General features: G+C 42.7%; 1 protein-coding gene across 4 annotated transcripts in view; it reads right to left on the reverse strand.

The window, feature by feature from the left end:
* Positions 1–336: 336 nt before the first annotated feature.
* The window catches only part of LOC134347180 (organic cation/carnitine transporter 2-like), a 55,939-nt gene continuing 38,740 nt past the window's right edge, over positions 337–17,535 (reverse strand). For 2 of the 4 annotated variants that reach the window (XM_063049423.1, XM_063049420.1), the window contains 3 exons: positions 13,732–13,867; positions 5,084–5,192; positions 2,409–2,673 (listed from right to left, as the gene is read on the reverse strand). In XM_063049423.1, coding sequence (XP_062905493.1) covers positions 5,123–5,192; positions 13,732–13,867 — 206 coding nt within the window. In that variant the 3' untranslated portion in view covers positions 2,409–2,673; positions 5,084–5,122. Of the gene's footprint in view, positions 1,796–2,408; positions 2,674–5,083; positions 5,193–6,769; positions 7,712–13,731; positions 13,868–17,535 lie in introns of those variants that run through there. The other 2 variants (XR_010018098.1, XM_063049421.1) reach the window with 2 other exon arrangements.

Here is a 17,535-nt window from a genome sequence, read left to right on the forward strand (position 1 = left end):
CTCAAGAATATTGTCAATATTAAAGCGGTCTGCAGTGCAAAAAAGGTTGGGGACCCCTGTTGTACTGTTTTTCAGTATTGTTGTTTGTTTTTGTGCCTTGTGGTGCATCAAGTAGCAACCTTGCTGTTTCTTTAGCATTTGTCTGCTTTTTTTTTATGAGGCTGAGTTGCTAGCCCAATCCTCAACCAAGCACAGATGGAAAGCGTTCAAGGAGGCGACCAGATTCGGTGCTACACCACCAGCTGCCTTTGTATTTCATTATACCCTTCAATTAATAAATAAAATCAAATGTATATGATTTTTAAATCTTCATTCTAAATATTCACAGTATGCATATTACAAAAAAAAACAATTTAAAACGCCACACAATTTTCAAGCCGTGTAAAAATTTCCTGTTCGGAGCTATGGTTAGAATATGCAAATGTAAAAATAATTAGCGGGAACGTTAAAGTCATGCTTTTCTTGAGTGAATGGAGTAGGCTTAATGGGGCAAGTAGTCTGCATATCTTCCTAATTCAGGTGTTCATATGTAAACATACTCCACGTTAGGGCAACAGTCTTATCTCTCCTCACTCAACAAGCATGCCATCCCAGACATCAATCCGGTGACATCTTCACTGCACTCTTCGATTGTAGTTGTACTGTTTACTAGGTAGAGAACAAGACTTGTGCAAAATATTCCAGATATGGTCTTACCAGGACCAGTTACCTTTACTTTTATTTTCAAATCTTCTTTTTTTCTTTTTTTTTTCTTCAATCTTTTTATTAATTTTAAAATATATAAACAAAACATAGCAATGATACAAATAATAGGAGATAAATTGTTACACTTACAAACAGTAATCGTAAAGTCCAATATTGAAATTTGACTAAACTCCCAATCATATAAAACTAACAACGGGTAATACAAATTAAAAAAAACTAAAAAAAAAATCATGAAAAAGAAAAAAAAACCAAAAAAAAAAATCCCATCCCAAAAGAAAGACAAAATTAATCAACTAAACTAAAAGACTTGGGCAAATCTAAGAACTTAAAAATGAAAAAGAAGAAAACCTCAGTGCCGACAACTCCATTCCCCTCAAACAGCAATACAGAGAAATAAAATAAGTTTGGAAATAAAGATATTACATTAAGTGAAAATGCTGAATGAATGGCCTCCAAGTTTTTTCAAACTTGATGGAAGGGTCATAAACTGCACTTCTAATTTTCTCCAAATTCAAACACAGCATAGTTTGTGAAAACCAATGAAATACCTTAGGAGGGTTAATCTCTTTCCAATTCAACAAAATAGACCTTCTAGCCATTAAAGTAAGAAATGCCATCATCCTTGGTGATGAAGAGGTTAAATTATTTAAATCTAACATTGGTAGTCCAAAAATAGCAGTAATTGGATGCGGTTGTAAGTCTATATTTAAAACCGTTGAAATAATATCAAAAATATCTTTCCAATATTTCTGCAACCGGGGACATGACCAAAAATCTTCTTTTTGAATTGAAAGCATTAAATAATTGGAAGATATAAAACAAAAGTTTTCCTTTGGCTTCCAGCCACTGCTCAACTCAATAGCATTTTACCATATTCACGTGCCTAAGTTTACATTTTTGAAGTATAAGCTGGCCTGCATGAAGCAGTTTGAAAATAGATCACATAAATTACCTGTAAGAACAAATGAGAGAAAATCGGCAGATGCTGGAAATCAAAGTAATACACACAAAATGCTGGAGGAACTCATCAACCCAGGCAGCATCTATGGAAAAGAGTAAACAGTCGACATTTCGGGCTGAGACCCTTCATCTGGATGGGGAAAAAAGAGATGAGGTCAGAGTAAGAAGGTGGGGAGGGGGGAGGGGATGAAGAAGTACGAGATAGTAGGTGACAGGTGAAACCGGGAGAGGGAGAAGTGTGAAGTAAAGAGCTGGGAAGTTGATTAGTGAAAGAGATACAGGGCTGGAGAAGGGGGGATCTGATAGAAGCAGAAGGCCATGGAAGAAAGGGAAGGAGGAGTAGACCAGAGGGAGGTTAGAGGTTTCCCAGATGGAATAAAAGTTCAGTCCATGGCCTCCTGTTCTGCCATACTCAGGTTAGAGGAACAACACCTTATATTCCGTCTGTGTAGCCTCCAACCTGATGGCATGAACATCAATTTCTCAAACTTATGGTAATTGCCCTCCCTTTCCTTCACCATTCTCCATTCCCATTTCCCTCTCTCTCCTTATCTCCTTACCTGTCTATCACCTCCCTCTGGGGCTTCACCCCCTTCCCTTTCTTCCTCGGTCCTTTGACCTCTCCTTTCAGATTCCCTCTTCTCCATCCTTTTATCTCTTTCATCAATCAACTTCCCAGCTCTTTACTTCATCCTTCCCTCTCTCCCGGTTTCACCTACCACTTACTAACTTGTACTTCTTCCTCTCCTCCCCCCCACCCAGCCTCTGTATTTGTTTTCCATAGATGCTGCCTGGCCTGCTGAGTCCCTCCAGTATTCTGTCTGTATAACTACAAGAACAAACAGGTTGTTAATAAAATTCTTTACCATTTCACTTAACAGATTGATAATCTTTTCTACGGTTTGTGTGCTGTGCATTCGTGTGCGTCACAGAGCGAGTCATGCTAAATTGCTTTCACCTATCCTCTGCTTGTCAATTTGAGAGCAGAGCTGAGATTGGCCTCAGGAGCTGTAAAGAGCAAAATAAGACAATTCAATTCAATCCAGTTTAATTGTCATTCAACCATACATGAATACTCATGAATACAGCCAAATGAGACCGTTAGCATAGGGTCAAGGTGCTAAAACACATTACCGACAGACATACACAAGAACACATTCTTAGCGACACCATGGCTGGATGCCCAGCCCTTGCACACACAGTCAACAAACCCATACAGAATATCTGGTAAATACAGTGACACAGAGTATGCATATACCATACATAGCCCAGAATCCCCAGCCCACCCATATCATCTGTTGACCCACCCTAACACCCGTTAGGTGATAACATGGTTTTGAGGCCCAGTCCTTGCCCCTACGTCCGACTCCCACTAGGCAAATCCGTGGCTTTGGTGCCCATTCTTTAAATATACAAGTGCATATAGGATATTAGTAAAAATACAGCAATGTAGAATATACATGTATATAGTCCACACCTCCCAGCCCACCAAGATCATCTCTGGACCGGCCCTGATGCTCACTTAGCAGCCCGACCCCTGCTAGGTGATACTGTGGTTTAGAGGCCCTGTCCTCGCATTATACTAATAATACAACATAAATTGAAACAGTTAGTCCGACTTTTCAGATTTTCTCTTTTGTTATTATTAATTATTTTATGTTTATTGTTCTCAATGGAAATGCTGGTTCCTCTTATCCACTCTGCTTGTTAGACACAGGAAAAGTCCTTCGTAAAACTGTGTTCAATTTACCTCATTAAATGGTGATTTCCCCCTCCCGCTCCCAAGTGCTTTTCACCACTTCCTTCAAAGTTGATTCTAATATTTTCTACTATGGATATTGCTCCGGACTATATTCTCTCTTACTTTCATGAATAGATTATATTTGTTAGATAACAATCCATGGGAATTGTCATTAATTCTAGGGAATGGTAAATTAGAATTGTGGCTGAATCTTCAGCCACCTAATTCCTTGTGATTTGGACAGCAAGAACAAGAGATTTAAAAAAAAACTATTATTTATTCACCCATTTTATGGAGATGTCACTGCCAAGGTCAGCATTTATTGCTAATCCCTAGTTCCTCCTGGGCTGGGAAGGCAGGAGCACCAAAGGCTGCTCTGGTGTCATGCTTGAGCAGGCTAAATAAGGACAATGGATTCCCTTCACTGAAAAATGCCAGTGAACCAGTTGAAAGATAATCCAGAATCCCATGGTCACCATTAATGATACAAACATTTTTTCCCCTGCAGGATACTCGGTAGTGTGGAGGAGCAGAGGGATCTCGGGGTACATGTCCACAGATCCATGAAAGTTGCCTCACAGGTAGATAGGGTAGTTAAGAAAGCTTATGGGGTGTTAGCTTTCATAAGTCGAGGGATAGAGTTTAAGAGTCGCGAGGTAATGATGCAGCTCTATAAAACTGGTTAGGCCAAACTTGGAGTACTGTGTCCAGTTCTGGTCGCCTCACTATAGGAAGGATGTGGAAGCATTGGAAAGGGTACAGAGGAGGTTTACCAGGATGCTGCCTGGTTTAGAGAGTATGCATTATGATCAGAGATTAAGGGAGCTAGGACTTTACTCTTTGGAGAGAAGGAGGATGAGAGGAGACATGATAGAGGTGTACAAGATATTAAGAGGAACAGATAGAGTGGATAGTCAGCGCCTCTTCCCCAGGGCACCACTGCTCAATACAAGAGGACATGGCTTTAAGGTAAGGGATGGGAAGTTCAAGGGGGATATTAGAGGAAGGTTTTTTACTCAAAGAGTGGTTGGTGCGTGAAATGCACTGCCTGAGTCAGTGGTGGAGGCAGATACACTAGTGAAATTTAAGAGACTACTAGACAGGTATATGGAGGAATTTAAGGTGGGGGTTATATGGGAGGCAGGGTTTGAGGGTCGGCACAACAATGTGGGCCGAAGGGCCTGTACTGTGGCTGTACTATTCTATGTTCTATGTTCAGATATAATCACTTACAAGTAAATTCCCCAGCTTCCAAAGTAGAATTCAGAATCACGTCTGTAGTTCAGTGGTCTAGACCTCCTGATTCTAGCATGGTCATTTAATCACTTATTCCTGTCAGCTTTTATCCTATGATTTTATTCACTATTTTCACATTTATGTTTCTCATTAGGTCATGAATTTAGCCAACACAGAATATTAATGCCTCTAATATTTTATTATTCATCAATTACGATTTTGCCTGGTTCTGCCTCGAAGCCAGAGGTTCCCAACTTTATTAATGCCATCGAGCCTTACCATTAACCGAGGGGTCTGTGGACCCCAGCTCGAAGGGATCCACAATAACTTTCTCTTCTCCTCAATTCATAACTTTCTCTTGTCTCTTCCATCAATATATTTATGCAAAGATGGAGGAAGGAGGATGCGAACAATGAAGAATAAAAACGAAAAAAATATTACCTGTGTGGAGTGAAGCAGTGATTCTTCCCACTGGATAACCTAGTCCTGCCGTGGAGCTGCGTGATCATGTGACACAGTGCAGAAGTTGATTCTTTTGATGGCTGTTGAGCTGAAAGAAAAAAATGAAAACACTTTACCATCTGACAGACGTGCATTAACATCAATTAATTTTCTCTTTCATGCAACAGTGTAGAAATATTTAGATATTTAAAGATTTGCCGTCACCTGTGTGATTTTGCTTTTTTCATTTGCTAATATTTATTTTAATGGAGATAGCCAAATTATTATGATGAAGGCCTTTGCAATATTTTCGTAAAATACTTAAATGTGGATTGTGCCTTGCTTCAGTGACTCATCCTGCAAATAAAACTTCTCCCTCTTAATTTTATTTCTTCCTCTCCATGTAAAGAATATCATTTCAATACTGTTTATAAGACCATATGACACAGGAGCAGAATTTGATTTTAACTGCAAGAAATCTGAAATTAATTTTAAGATTTTTAGGACATAATTTATGTTTACACCTCTCCTCCAGTAAATGTAATTGTATTGTCATTGTCCTTTGACTTTGCAGCTTTCCTTACCAACGGATTTACATTTTTTGTTGAATCATTTTTTGTTGAGAGCTACAGGGAGGTAGTCACACCTAGGCTGTCGGAAGCAGGTCGTTGGGTGACAGTCGGGGGGGAAAGCTAAGGTGAGCAGACAGGTAGTGCAGAGCACCCCTGTAGCCATTCCCCTGAATAATAAGTTTACCGTCCTGGACACTGTTGGCGGGGACGACCGACCAGGTGTGAGCCACGGTGGCAGAGCCTCCGGCATTGAGTCTGACCCGGTGGTGCAGAAGGGTGGGACGGAGAAGAGGAGAGCTGTCGTCATTGGAGACTCTATAGTCAGGGGAGCAGACAGGAGATTTTGTGGACGTGAGAAGGACACCCGCATGGTTTGTTGCCTCCCGGGTGCCAGGGTCCAGGATGTCTCTGACCGGGTGCATGAGTGCATGACATCCTGGTACGAGAGGGAAAGTAGCCAGAAGTTGTGATACATGTTAGTACCAACGACATAGGCAGGAAGAGGGAGAGGTCCTGAAGTGTGAGTTTCGGGAACTAGGCAGAAGGCTGAAGAACAGGACCTCAAGGGTGGCGTTCTCAGGATTGCTGCCAGTGCTACGTGACAGTGATGGTAAGAATTGGAGGAGATGGCAGTTGAATGCGTGGCTGAGGAGTTGGTGCAGGGGGCAGGGTTTTAGATTTTTGGATCATTGGGATTTCTTCTGGGGAAGGTGGGACCTGTACAGATTGGATGGGTTTCACCTGAACCCGAGGGGGAGCAATATCCTTGCAGGTAGGTTTGCTAGCATGGTTCGGGAGGGTTTAAACTAATTTGCAAGGGGGATGGGACCCGGGGTGATACGGCAGTGAAAGAAGTGCATGGAGTAAAGCCAGATCTAACATACAGAGAGGCTTTGAGGAAAGAGAAGCAGAATAAAGGTAGTAAGGCAGAAGGGCTGAAATGTGTGTACCTCAATGCAAGAAGCATCAGGAACAAAGGTGATGAACTGAGAACTTGGATACATACATGGAATTATGATGTAGTGGCCGTTACAGAGACTTGGCTGGCACCAGGGCAGGAATGCATTCTCAATATTCCTGGACTTCAGTGCTTTAAAAGGGATAGAGAGGGGGGCAAAAGGGGAGGAGGGGTGGCATTACTGGTTAGGGATACCATTACAGCTACAGAAAGGGTGAGTAATGTAGCAGGATCAAAGATTCAAAAAACTTTATTGCCATTCTAACTGTACATCAGCTCTGCAGGGCAGAATGAGACAGCGTTTCTCAGGAGCAGTGCAATCATAACATAACAAATGCAACACTAAATAATAAACATCACAATAAATAGTAAAACACAACAGCCACATGTCCGTTAAAATCAGTTACAAGTGTCCAGTGCAAGTTAAAAGTGTCCAAAGCAGAGTCACGTAGAGCAGCTATTTAGCAGTCTGACTGCCTGTGGGAGGAAGCTGTTTAGTAGCCTTGTGGTTTTAGTTTTGATGCTCCTGTAACATTTGCCTGATGGCAGAAGAACAAACAGTTCATGGAGAGGGTGTGAGGGGTCTTTTATGATGTACTGTGTCTTCTGAAGGCATCGACTCTGAAAGAGGTCTTGGACAGAAGGTAGGGAGACCCCAATAACCTTCTCTGCTCCCCTAACTACCCTCTGCAAGGCTCTTTTGTCGACAGCACTGCAGCTGGAGTACCAGGTTGTGATTCAAAAGGTCAGCACACTCACAACCATGCCTTTGTAGAATGCAGTTAAGATGTTAGTGGGGAGTGATGCTTGTTTTAAGTTTCCTCAGAAAGTGCAATCTCTGCTGGGCCCGTTTCACAATCCCAGTGGTGTTCCTGGACCAGGTGAGATTGTCTGAGATCTGCACCCCAAGGAACTTGATGTTTTCCACTCTCTCCACTGTGGAGCCGCTGATGCTGAGGGGTGTGTGCTCAGGCTGAGACCGTCTGAAATCGACGATCATCTCCTTGGTTTTGGTGATGTGACGAGAATACACATAGATTAAGATGTTAGCTGTCCTGTGCTGGCACCAGTGGGATCAGCAGTTGGTCTGCCGCCTGTCTTCAGGAGAGAGAGAGATAAAGAAAACAATGGAGCAGCATTTGGAGATGTTAATGAAGGGACGGGAGAGAGTAACGGAAGGAGAGCTGTCAAGAGCGGCTCCCCCTTTGAACCCTGAACTGTTTGAAGTGATGGACAGGCGATACCCCAGCAGGGGGATAAAAAGGGACAGGTTCGCTAAGGCAGGACATACACGACACCCGAGGTAACGAGACCCTGGAAGCGGTGCGTCTCTCAGTGGGAAGTTTTGGAAGGCCGGTTGCGGGACCAGGCCATAGACGCACAGGGTGGAAAGGCACGATCGGCGGGAACCTGGTGTGTGTCCACCCTTGCCTGGGTGCCGGGTTCACCGCAGAGAAACAATTGTATCTGGAAACGGAGGGGTCACGGTCGGTGACCTCAGATGACATCACAAAGGGCTCGCATGAAAGCTGACTGCGAAGGTCTGTGTGGAAGCCATTTTGAATATTCATTCGTTTTGCTCTCTCTCTCCTTCCCCCCACTGTCCATCGCCACGGCAGCGATTACTGCGAACTGAACTGAACTAAATTGAACTGAACTTTGATTCACTTTGAAACTGGTCATTTACCCCTAGACAACGATAGAGCTTGATTAATCCTGTTATCTTAATTCTGTGTACATGTATGTTTATCATTGCTGAACTGTTGCATTTATTATCCTTTTGATTAGAGTACTGTGTTGCTTGTTTCTTTAATAAAACTTTCTTAGTTCTAGTAATCCAGACTCCAACTGAGTGATCCATTTCTGCTGGTTTGGCAACCCAGTTACGGGGTACGTAACAGTGACATTAAGCATCAAGTTGTTATCCCTGCACCAGCTCTCTAGGTGTTTGACCTCCTCCCTGTACATAGTTTCATCATTTTTGCTGATGAGCCCCACCACTGTGGTATCATCTGCAAATTTAATGATCAGGTTCTCCTTGAATCTGGCTGCATAGTCATGTGTTAGCAGTGTGAACAGCAATGGGCTTAGCACACAGCCTTGTGGGGATCCAGTGCTCAGTGTGATGGAGTCAGAGATGTTCCTGCCAACACGGACTGACTGTGGTCTCTCTGTCAAGAAATCCAGAATCCAGCGACACATGGCAGTGCTAAGGCCAAGCAGCAACAGTTTCTCCACTAGTCTCTGCGGGATGATGGTATTGAACGCTGAACTGAAATCAATGTACAGGATTCTGGTATAAGTGAGTTTGTTGTTCAAGTGAGAGAGAACCGTGTGCAGTCTGGTGGATATTGCGTCCTCCGTAGAGCGATTTGGACGATAATCAAACTGTAGAGGATCCAGTGATGAGGGGAGGCTGGCTGTGATATGAGGCTTGACAAGCCGTTCAAAACATTTCATCACTATGGGGGTCAGGGCAACGGGACGGTCAGTATGGGTGGAAGTCAGGAACAGGAAGGGAGCAGTTACTCTTTTGGGGGTATTCTATAGGCCCCCTGTAGCAGCAGAGATACAGAGGAGCAGATTGGGAGGCAGATTTTGGAAAGGTGCAAAAATAACGGTTGTTATCATGGGTGACTTTAACTTCCCTAATATTGATAGGCACCTGATTAGCTCCAAGGGTTTAGATGGGGCAGAGTTTGTTAAGTGTGTCCAGGATGGATTCCTGTCACAGTATGTGGACAGGCCGACTAGGGGGAATGCCATACTAGATCTAGTACTAGGTAATTGAACCGGGTCAGGTCACAGATCTCTCAGTGGGTGAGCATCTGGGGGACAGTGACCATCACTCCCTGGCCTTTAACATTATCATGGAAAAGGATAGAATCAGAGAGGACAGGAAAATTTTTAATTGGGGAAGGGCAAATTATGAGGCTATAAGGCTAGAACTTGCGGGTGTGAATTGGGATGAAGTTTTGGCAGGGAAATGTACTATGGACATGTGGTCAATGTTTGTAGATCTCTTGCAGGATGTTAGGGATAAATTTGTCCCGGTGAGGAAGATAAAGAATGGTAGGGTGAAGGAACCATGGGTGACAAGTGAGGTGGAGAATCTAGTCAGGTGGAAGAAGGCAGCATACATGAGGATTAGGAAGCAAGGATCAGATGGGTCTATTGAGGAATATAGGGAAGCAAGAAAGGAGCTTAAGAAGGGGCTGAGAAGAGCAAGAAGGAGGCATGAGAAGGCCTTGGCGAGTAGGGTAAAGGAAAACCCAAGGCATTCTTCAATTATGTGAAGAACAAAAGGATGACAGGAGTGAAGGTAGGACTGATTAGAGATAAGGGTGGGAAGATGTGCCTGGAGGCTGTGGAAGTGAGCGAGGTCCTCGATGAATACTTCTCTTCGGTATTCACCAATGAGAGGGAACTTGATGATGGTGAGGACAATATGAGTGAGGTTGATGTTCTGGAGCATGTTGATATTAAGGGAGAGGAGGTTTTGAATTTGTTAAAATACATTAGGACGGATAAGTCCCTGGGACCTGACAGAATATTTCCCAGGCTGCTCCACAAGGCGAGGGAAGAGATTGCTGAGCCTCTGGCTAGGATCTTTATGTCCTCGTTGTCCACAGGACTGGTACTGGAGGATTCGAGGGAGGCGAATGTTGTCCCCTTGTTCAAAAAAGGTAGTAGGGATAGTCCGGGTAATTATTGACCAGTGAGCCTTACGTCTGTGGTGGGAAAGCTGTTGGAAAAGATTCTTAGAGATAGGATCTATGGGCATTTAGAGAATTATGGTCTGATCAGGGACAGTCAGCATGGCTTTGTGAAGGGCAGATCGTGTCTAACAAGCCTGATAGAGTTCTTTGAGGAGGTGACCAGGCATATAGATGAGGGTAGTGCAGTGGATGTGATCTACATGGATTTTCGTAAGGCATTTGACAAGGTTCCACACGGTAGGCTTATTCAGAAAGTCAGAAGGCTTGGGATCCAGGGAAGTTTGGCCAGGTGGATTCAGAATTGGCTTGCCTGCAGAAGGCAGAGGGTTGTGTGGAGGGAGTACATTCAGATTGGAGGATTGTGACTAGTGGTGTCCCACAAGGATCTGTTCTGGGACCTCTACTTTTCGTGATTTTTATTAATGACCGGGATGTCGGGGTAGAAGGCTGGGTTGGCAAGTTTACAGACGCCACAAAGGTTGGTGGTGTTGTGGATAGTGTAGAGGATTGTCAAAGATTGCAGAGAGACATTGATAGGTTGCAGAAGTGGGCTGAGAAGTGGCAGATGGAGTTCAAACCGGAGAAGTGTGAGGTGGTACACTTTGGAAGGACAAACTCCAAGGCAGAGTACAAAGTAAATGGCAGGATACTTGGTAGTGTGGAGGAGCAAAGGGATTTGGGGGTACATGTCCACAGATCCCTGAAAGTTGCCTCACAGGTAGATAGGGTAGTTAAGAAAGCTTATGGGGTGTTAGCTTTCATAAGTCAAGGGATAAAGTTTAAGAGTCGCGATGTTATGATGCAGCTCTATAAAATTCTGGTTAGGCCACACTTGGAGTACTGTGTCCAGTTCTGGTCGCCTCACTATAGGAAGGATGTGGAAACATTGGAAAGGGTACAGAGGAGGTTTACCAGGATGCTGCCTGGTTTATAGAGTATGCATTATGATCAGAGATTAAGGGAGCTAGGACTTTACTCTTTGGAGAGAAGGAGGATGAGAGGAGACATGATAGAGGTGTACAAGATAATAAGAGGAATAGATAGAGTGGATAGCCAGCACCTCTTCCCCAGGGCACCATTGCTCAATACAAGAGGATATGGCTTTAGGGTAAGGGGTGGGAAGTTCAAGGAGGATATTAGTGGAAGGTTTTTTTACTTAGAGAGTGGTTGGTGTGTGGAATGCACTGCCCGAGTCAGTGGTGGAGGCAGATACACTCGTGAAGTTTAAGAGACTACTAAACAGGTATATGGAGGAATTTAAGGTGGGGAGTTTAAATGGGAGGCAGGGTTTGAGGGTCGGCACAACATTGTGGGCTGAAGGGCCTGTAATGTGCTGTACTAATCTATGTTCTATATTCATAAAGTGGAACCTTATGATTGATTTCAGGGTAAGATTGCGCCCTTCCACATTAAGTATGGCATTACTAGTTAGATGTCCAGTGCTTCTGTTCAATTTCCATTGTCCACGGACTCTGAATATGATTGCAATTGTTTAGGAAAAAAATCATCTTCCATTACTGAAGCTTATTCAAATAGAAGTGATTTTAGAAGGGTATTTGTTGAAGAGCAAAAGATATATAATAAAATTAAATATCTGAGTTATATTCATATATAACTCAGACATGAAATGTGACATTTTGTATTTGTGCTGCATGCTGTTGACAGGTACATCCCCTCCCCTTTAGGAGGTCCTCCATATACTAATTGAGTCCTAATCTTAAATTTTCCAATTGAAAATTGATGAGATTTCTTTCAGATCTATTTTTCAGGTACTAATTATTTGGGTGGAGCTGACTCGAGTATTTATGGTCCTCCAAAACCACAAAGAGGAATAGAAAACTTGTGCACCAGGTTTCTGCGGGAAACCAGTTATGTACCAGTTACACAAATAGAGGTAGATTCCGATTAACACACATCAAAGTTGCTGGTGAACGCAGCAGGCCAGGCAGCATCTGTAGGAAGAGGTGCAGTCGACGTTTCAGGCCGGGACCCTTCGTCAGGCCTGAAACGTCGACTGCACCTCTTCCTACAGATGCTGCCTGGCCTGCTGCGTTCACCAGCAACTTTGATGTGTGTTGCTTGAATTTCCAGAATCTGCAGAATTCCTGTTGTTTAGATTCCGATTAATTGAGCCACTGGTTAATTGGGATACCAGCTTATTTGGGACAACTCTTAAAGTACAAAATCTAATCAAGAAAATAGGTGGAATTACCTTCATTTATTTAGGATACGATGCTATTTAATTGGGACAGGTGACTGTTGGCCAAACAGTTTCCAGCTAGCAGCAGTTGCATGTACTTGTGATGCTGTTCGACACTACACCGTGCTTTGAGAGAACAGCTTTTAAATAGGGTCAATTGTGATTTTTTTCACTGATGTTGGGAAGAAATAAGCAATAAGACAATTCAGAACTGTTTTGCTCGCTGCGGTTTCAAGCATTGAGTGCTGGAGATGCCAGAAACGGCCAGGAGTGAAAATGAAATGATTTCACTACTTCAGCAAGTTAGGAACTACGAAGAATTTGGAGGTATCGACAATCATCTTGAACGTTACAATGAAAATGATGATTTGGAGAACACAATTGCCGAAAGCATTGCATGAAGGTAGTCCATTATCTACACTAGGCATCTGCGCTGACAGATTAATCATGATTTAGCTCACCACACAGCCTCTGTGTATTTCTTACAATGACACTTAATTTTCACAGTTTATGGGCCTGATTGTCTTTAATATATGGTTGCTTCATCCATTTTGTAGGCAGACTTGTCCTTAAACATCAAGAATTTCCTGGGGCCTGCTTCAGGAATGCTCTGTTGATCTTATAACACCTTATTGCTGACAGAAGCCTTTTGAATTAATTTTTATTGTTCTTGATACTCAGAAACATTTAAAAATATAAAAAATGGATTTAATTAATTTAAAGCAGAATCAGTAGGCTGAATGTTCTACTCCTCTTTCTATTTCCAATTGGACTGTGATCCCTGATTTCAGTTATTCCCCCAGGAGAGACATCAGTTCCACATCTACTCTGACAAGTGCTGTCAGAATTTAATTTGCATTTTATACGATGAAAGCAAGATCACACTTGCCAGCAGGTAACTATCTTCATTCTGCCCAGATTTCGACTTGTCTTTTTTCCTCATGCTTTTGGGCATACTGAGTCTGGTTTTTATCCTTATTTTAAAATGACCTTTTCATAATATAAATGGAAACATAACTTATTCTCCGGCCCATCTCAAAATCCAGGATGTCTGTCCTCCTTAAAATGTTTCGAGTTTCAAACAAGTTTACCAAGAGATTTGTGTAAGTGGTTGGTTGATGGGCAGCATAGACTCAGCAGATCAAAGTACCAGTTTCCATGTTGCCCCTCTCCATGTCTCCACGTCATGCCTAACTTACCAGTTAATTGGCTGCATCTGCTGAATTGTCTCTGGAAGAGGCTGGTTGTGCGTTTCAGGCAGCAATAAGCTTATTAATCCGGATATTATCATGAAACTGCCCATTAGAATGAAGGGCAAAACACCACTATGGATGACTGAAAAACAGGAAGAGGCAGCATTAATCCAACCTGAAGTCTAAGTTCACTGAATTCTGTTTTCTCAGCCATAACAAAATATGTTCATGATAAAACCTTCCAGTCTATTTACATAACAAAAGATGCTCAACCTGGGAATAATTTGAGTAAATTTCCCTGCGCTCTCTTTAAAGCCTACACATCTTGCCTAGAGTGTGGACACAAAGCTCCATCTGAAGTCCATTAGTGTTTCATAGAGGTTCATCCTGTCTCCCTTTGCTCTGGTACTCACAGCCTCCATCAACACTGCATGACCTGCCCTGCTGCTTTTAATGAACTATGTTTTTAAACCTCCAGACTTCTTTGTTCTTGTGCCTCTTTGTGAATATTGCCGCCAAGTTTATATTGTCTCTTTGCATTCTTACATACAAAATACGACACTTTGCTTTTCCAAGTATTAAATTTTATCTGGCACCAAGCCACCCACTCTAATGCTGTTCTTTATCTTTTTATAGTTCACTACATTAAGTTTGTCAAGCCGAGGAGTGGTAGTGGGGACAAGCTGGCACTACCTAAAAGAACTCCTCACGGCATGCGACTCAAATAGCCTCTGACAACCAAGTCCAACTCCTGGCCTTCTCGTGTGGCTTAGCCTCTAAGCCCGGCGGAACAGTTTCTACTGACAGGAGAAGGACGGGTCCTGGCACCTTAAAACCAGTGCTTCGGGTAGATGGAGCCCGTCAGCCTGGGAAGGCTGTCCATCTAAGAGAGGGAAAACTTTGATTTCAAAGATCCGCTGCCTTGCGGCCATACCCACTCATGGGAGAGGCTTCAGGAGTAAACCCTGAGGACAAATGCGGAGCTGGAGTCTCTAAGACAGTCCGACGTTGACCCTAACCTCATTCTGGCAACTCCTGCAATGACACCAGTGCCAAGTTGTATTGGCCCTTGCCCTTCCCCTTCCCTTGGACAACATCAGTGTTATACAGAGGGGAAACTTGCAGCATGGGCAATTGCTGGTCTTCCTTACAACCTTGCCCAGGCCTGCGCCCTGGAAACTTTCCAGGCGCAGTTCCATGGTCTCGCGAGACTAACGGACGCCTCCACCACATTAAGTTTTATGCCATCAAAGGGTCTGGAAATTCTGTCCTGCAGTCACAGAGTTATCAGTTCAGAAACAAGCCCTTCAGCCTAATACATGAGAGTGCAAAGTCTTAAGCACACATACATTATGCATATTTATATATACACATGCATACATATACACATACAATCATACAATATATACAGTATATACTGCTAGGGTGCCTAAGAGTTTTGCATAGTACTGTAGTATTTCATGTATTACACTGCATTGCAGCTGCAAAAAAAAATCATGATATATGTGAGTGATGATAAATCTCATTATGAAATTGACAGCCTTGTGGCAAAGTTTGAGGTTGATACGAAGATAGGTGGAGGGGTAGGTAGGGCTGAGGAAGCAATGCGATTGCAGCAGGACTTAGACAAATTGGAAGAATGGGCAAAAAAGTGGCAGATGGAATACTGTGTTGGGAAATGTTTGATAATATATTTTGGCAAAAGGAGTAATAGTGCAGACTATTATCTCAGTGGGAGAAGATTCAAACAGCAGAGGTGCAGAGGGACTTAGGAGTCTTTGTGCAAGACTCCCAGAAGTTTAATTTACAGGTTGAGTCTGTGGTAAAGAAGGCAAATGCAATGATGGTATTTATTTCAAGGGGAATAGAATATAAACAAGGATATAATGCTGAGGCTTTATAAAACACTAGTCAGGCCACGCTTGGAATATTGTCAATAGCTTTGGGCCCCATATCTCAGAATGGATGTGTTGTCATTGGAGAGAGTTCAGAGGAGGTTCACGAGGATGATTCCAGGAATGAAAGGGTTAACATACGAGGAGCATTTGGCAGCTTTGGTCCTGTACTCACTGGAATTTAGAAGAATGCGGGGTTGGGGGTGGGGGATCTCATTGAAACCTACTGAATGTTGAAAGGACTAGATAGGATGGATGTAGAGAGGATGTTTCTTATGGTGGGGGTATCCGGAACTAGAGGGCAGAGGCTAAAAATTGAGGGGCGACCTTTTAGAATGCAGGAGGGAGGATTTGTTTTTTGCCAAAGAGTGGTGAATCTGTGCAATGCTCTGCCCCGCCCCAGACTGCAGTGGAGTCCAAGTTCATCCCAACATCCTTTGTTCCTGTTAAATTTATAAACTTGCTCTCAATTCCACATTGACAGATACAGTACAAAGGTCTGAGGCACCCTAGCTGTATATATATGCCTAAGACTTTTGTACAGTATTGTTGTTGATGCCAAACTTTTTGACCATCCACACAAATCCCAATAGCCCGCAGAACACCAACACCCTCTATGCCTAGTCTATGTGCCAGTTCTTCCTCTCCCATCAGAATATTTAGTATCCAATCTGAGGCACCAGGGAGGAAACATACATTTCTGAGATCTCACTCTAGTCTGTCTTTTCCCCTCAGATACGAATCCCCCTTCACTAGTGTTTGCTTGGAACTTCTACTCTCCTGTTTTGCATCAGAGTCAACTGCAATGCCACAAACTAGGCTGCTGAAGCCGATTTCCTTCAAGAGGCCACACCCCCACCCTCCCTTTTCCAACAGTATACTTGTTTAAGAGGGGACTCCTCCTCTACCTGCTTGGAATTACCACTATTCCTGGTGACCACCTGCCTCCTTCCTTTATGTACCAGTGGTGTGACTTGCTAAACATTCTATCGGTGGCATATCCTGCTCCATAGTTAGTCCAACCACAATTAATATATATGAATATATCTCATCGTTTATTTCTGGTTTGTGGGTCTTGGTATCCTCCCTAAGTAAATCCCACCGTGTATTCATTTTTCCTCTCACTGCTACTCCCTGCTTTCTGTAACTTAGACAAAATTCTATCTTTTCTGGAATGCTCCCTTTCCTGTTTAGTCTTTAATCTGGTTATGGGACTTTATAAAACATGGTTTGGACATCCAGGCTTATTACATTGATTCCATCTGTTACTTCGCCAATGACAAATTTTATCCAGAGACACGAGAGAGCACAGATGCTGAAATCTGGAGCAAATGTAAAGCGGGTTAGGCAGAATCTATGGAAGGAATGGGATATTTGACATTTTAGGTCGACAGTGGAAAGGCGTGGAAATCAATTTAGAAATCCTACTGTTACTTATAGTATGATTATAGACTCATTAGGATGTTAAAAAAGCAGAAGGATTCTCTTCACGAGTGAAATATCAAGAAAATATTACGTTTTGAAATTTTCATGTATTTTCCTGGAAACTGAACAGTCAGTCCTCTAGTATGATAAGATGGACTCTGGAACTCACAACCTATCTCGTTATGTACCTTGTTGTCTGCATGCACTGCATTTTCTCTGTGACCATAACACTTTTTATTCAGCAATTTTTATTGATTTCTCCTGTTACTATCTCATTCCCTTGATGTGATGAAATTATCAATGGATGGCATGCAAAACAAAGTTTGTCAGTGTACCTTGTACAGTGTATTTTTGTCACACTGTACATGTGAGAATAATAACCCAATTTATTATGATTTTATAAATAAATTGTATTTGATTCTCATAGGTTACCATTAGTACACAAGCTATCTGGGATAGTATTTAGGGCAGATTCCCAACTTTATCAGAT

The sequence above is a fragment of the Mobula hypostoma genome, chromosome 5 (assembly GCF_963921235.1).
Source record: "Mobula hypostoma chromosome 5, sMobHyp1.1, whole genome shotgun sequence".
NCBI lineage: Eukaryota > Metazoa > Chordata > Chondrichthyes > Myliobatiformes > Myliobatidae > Mobula > Mobula hypostoma.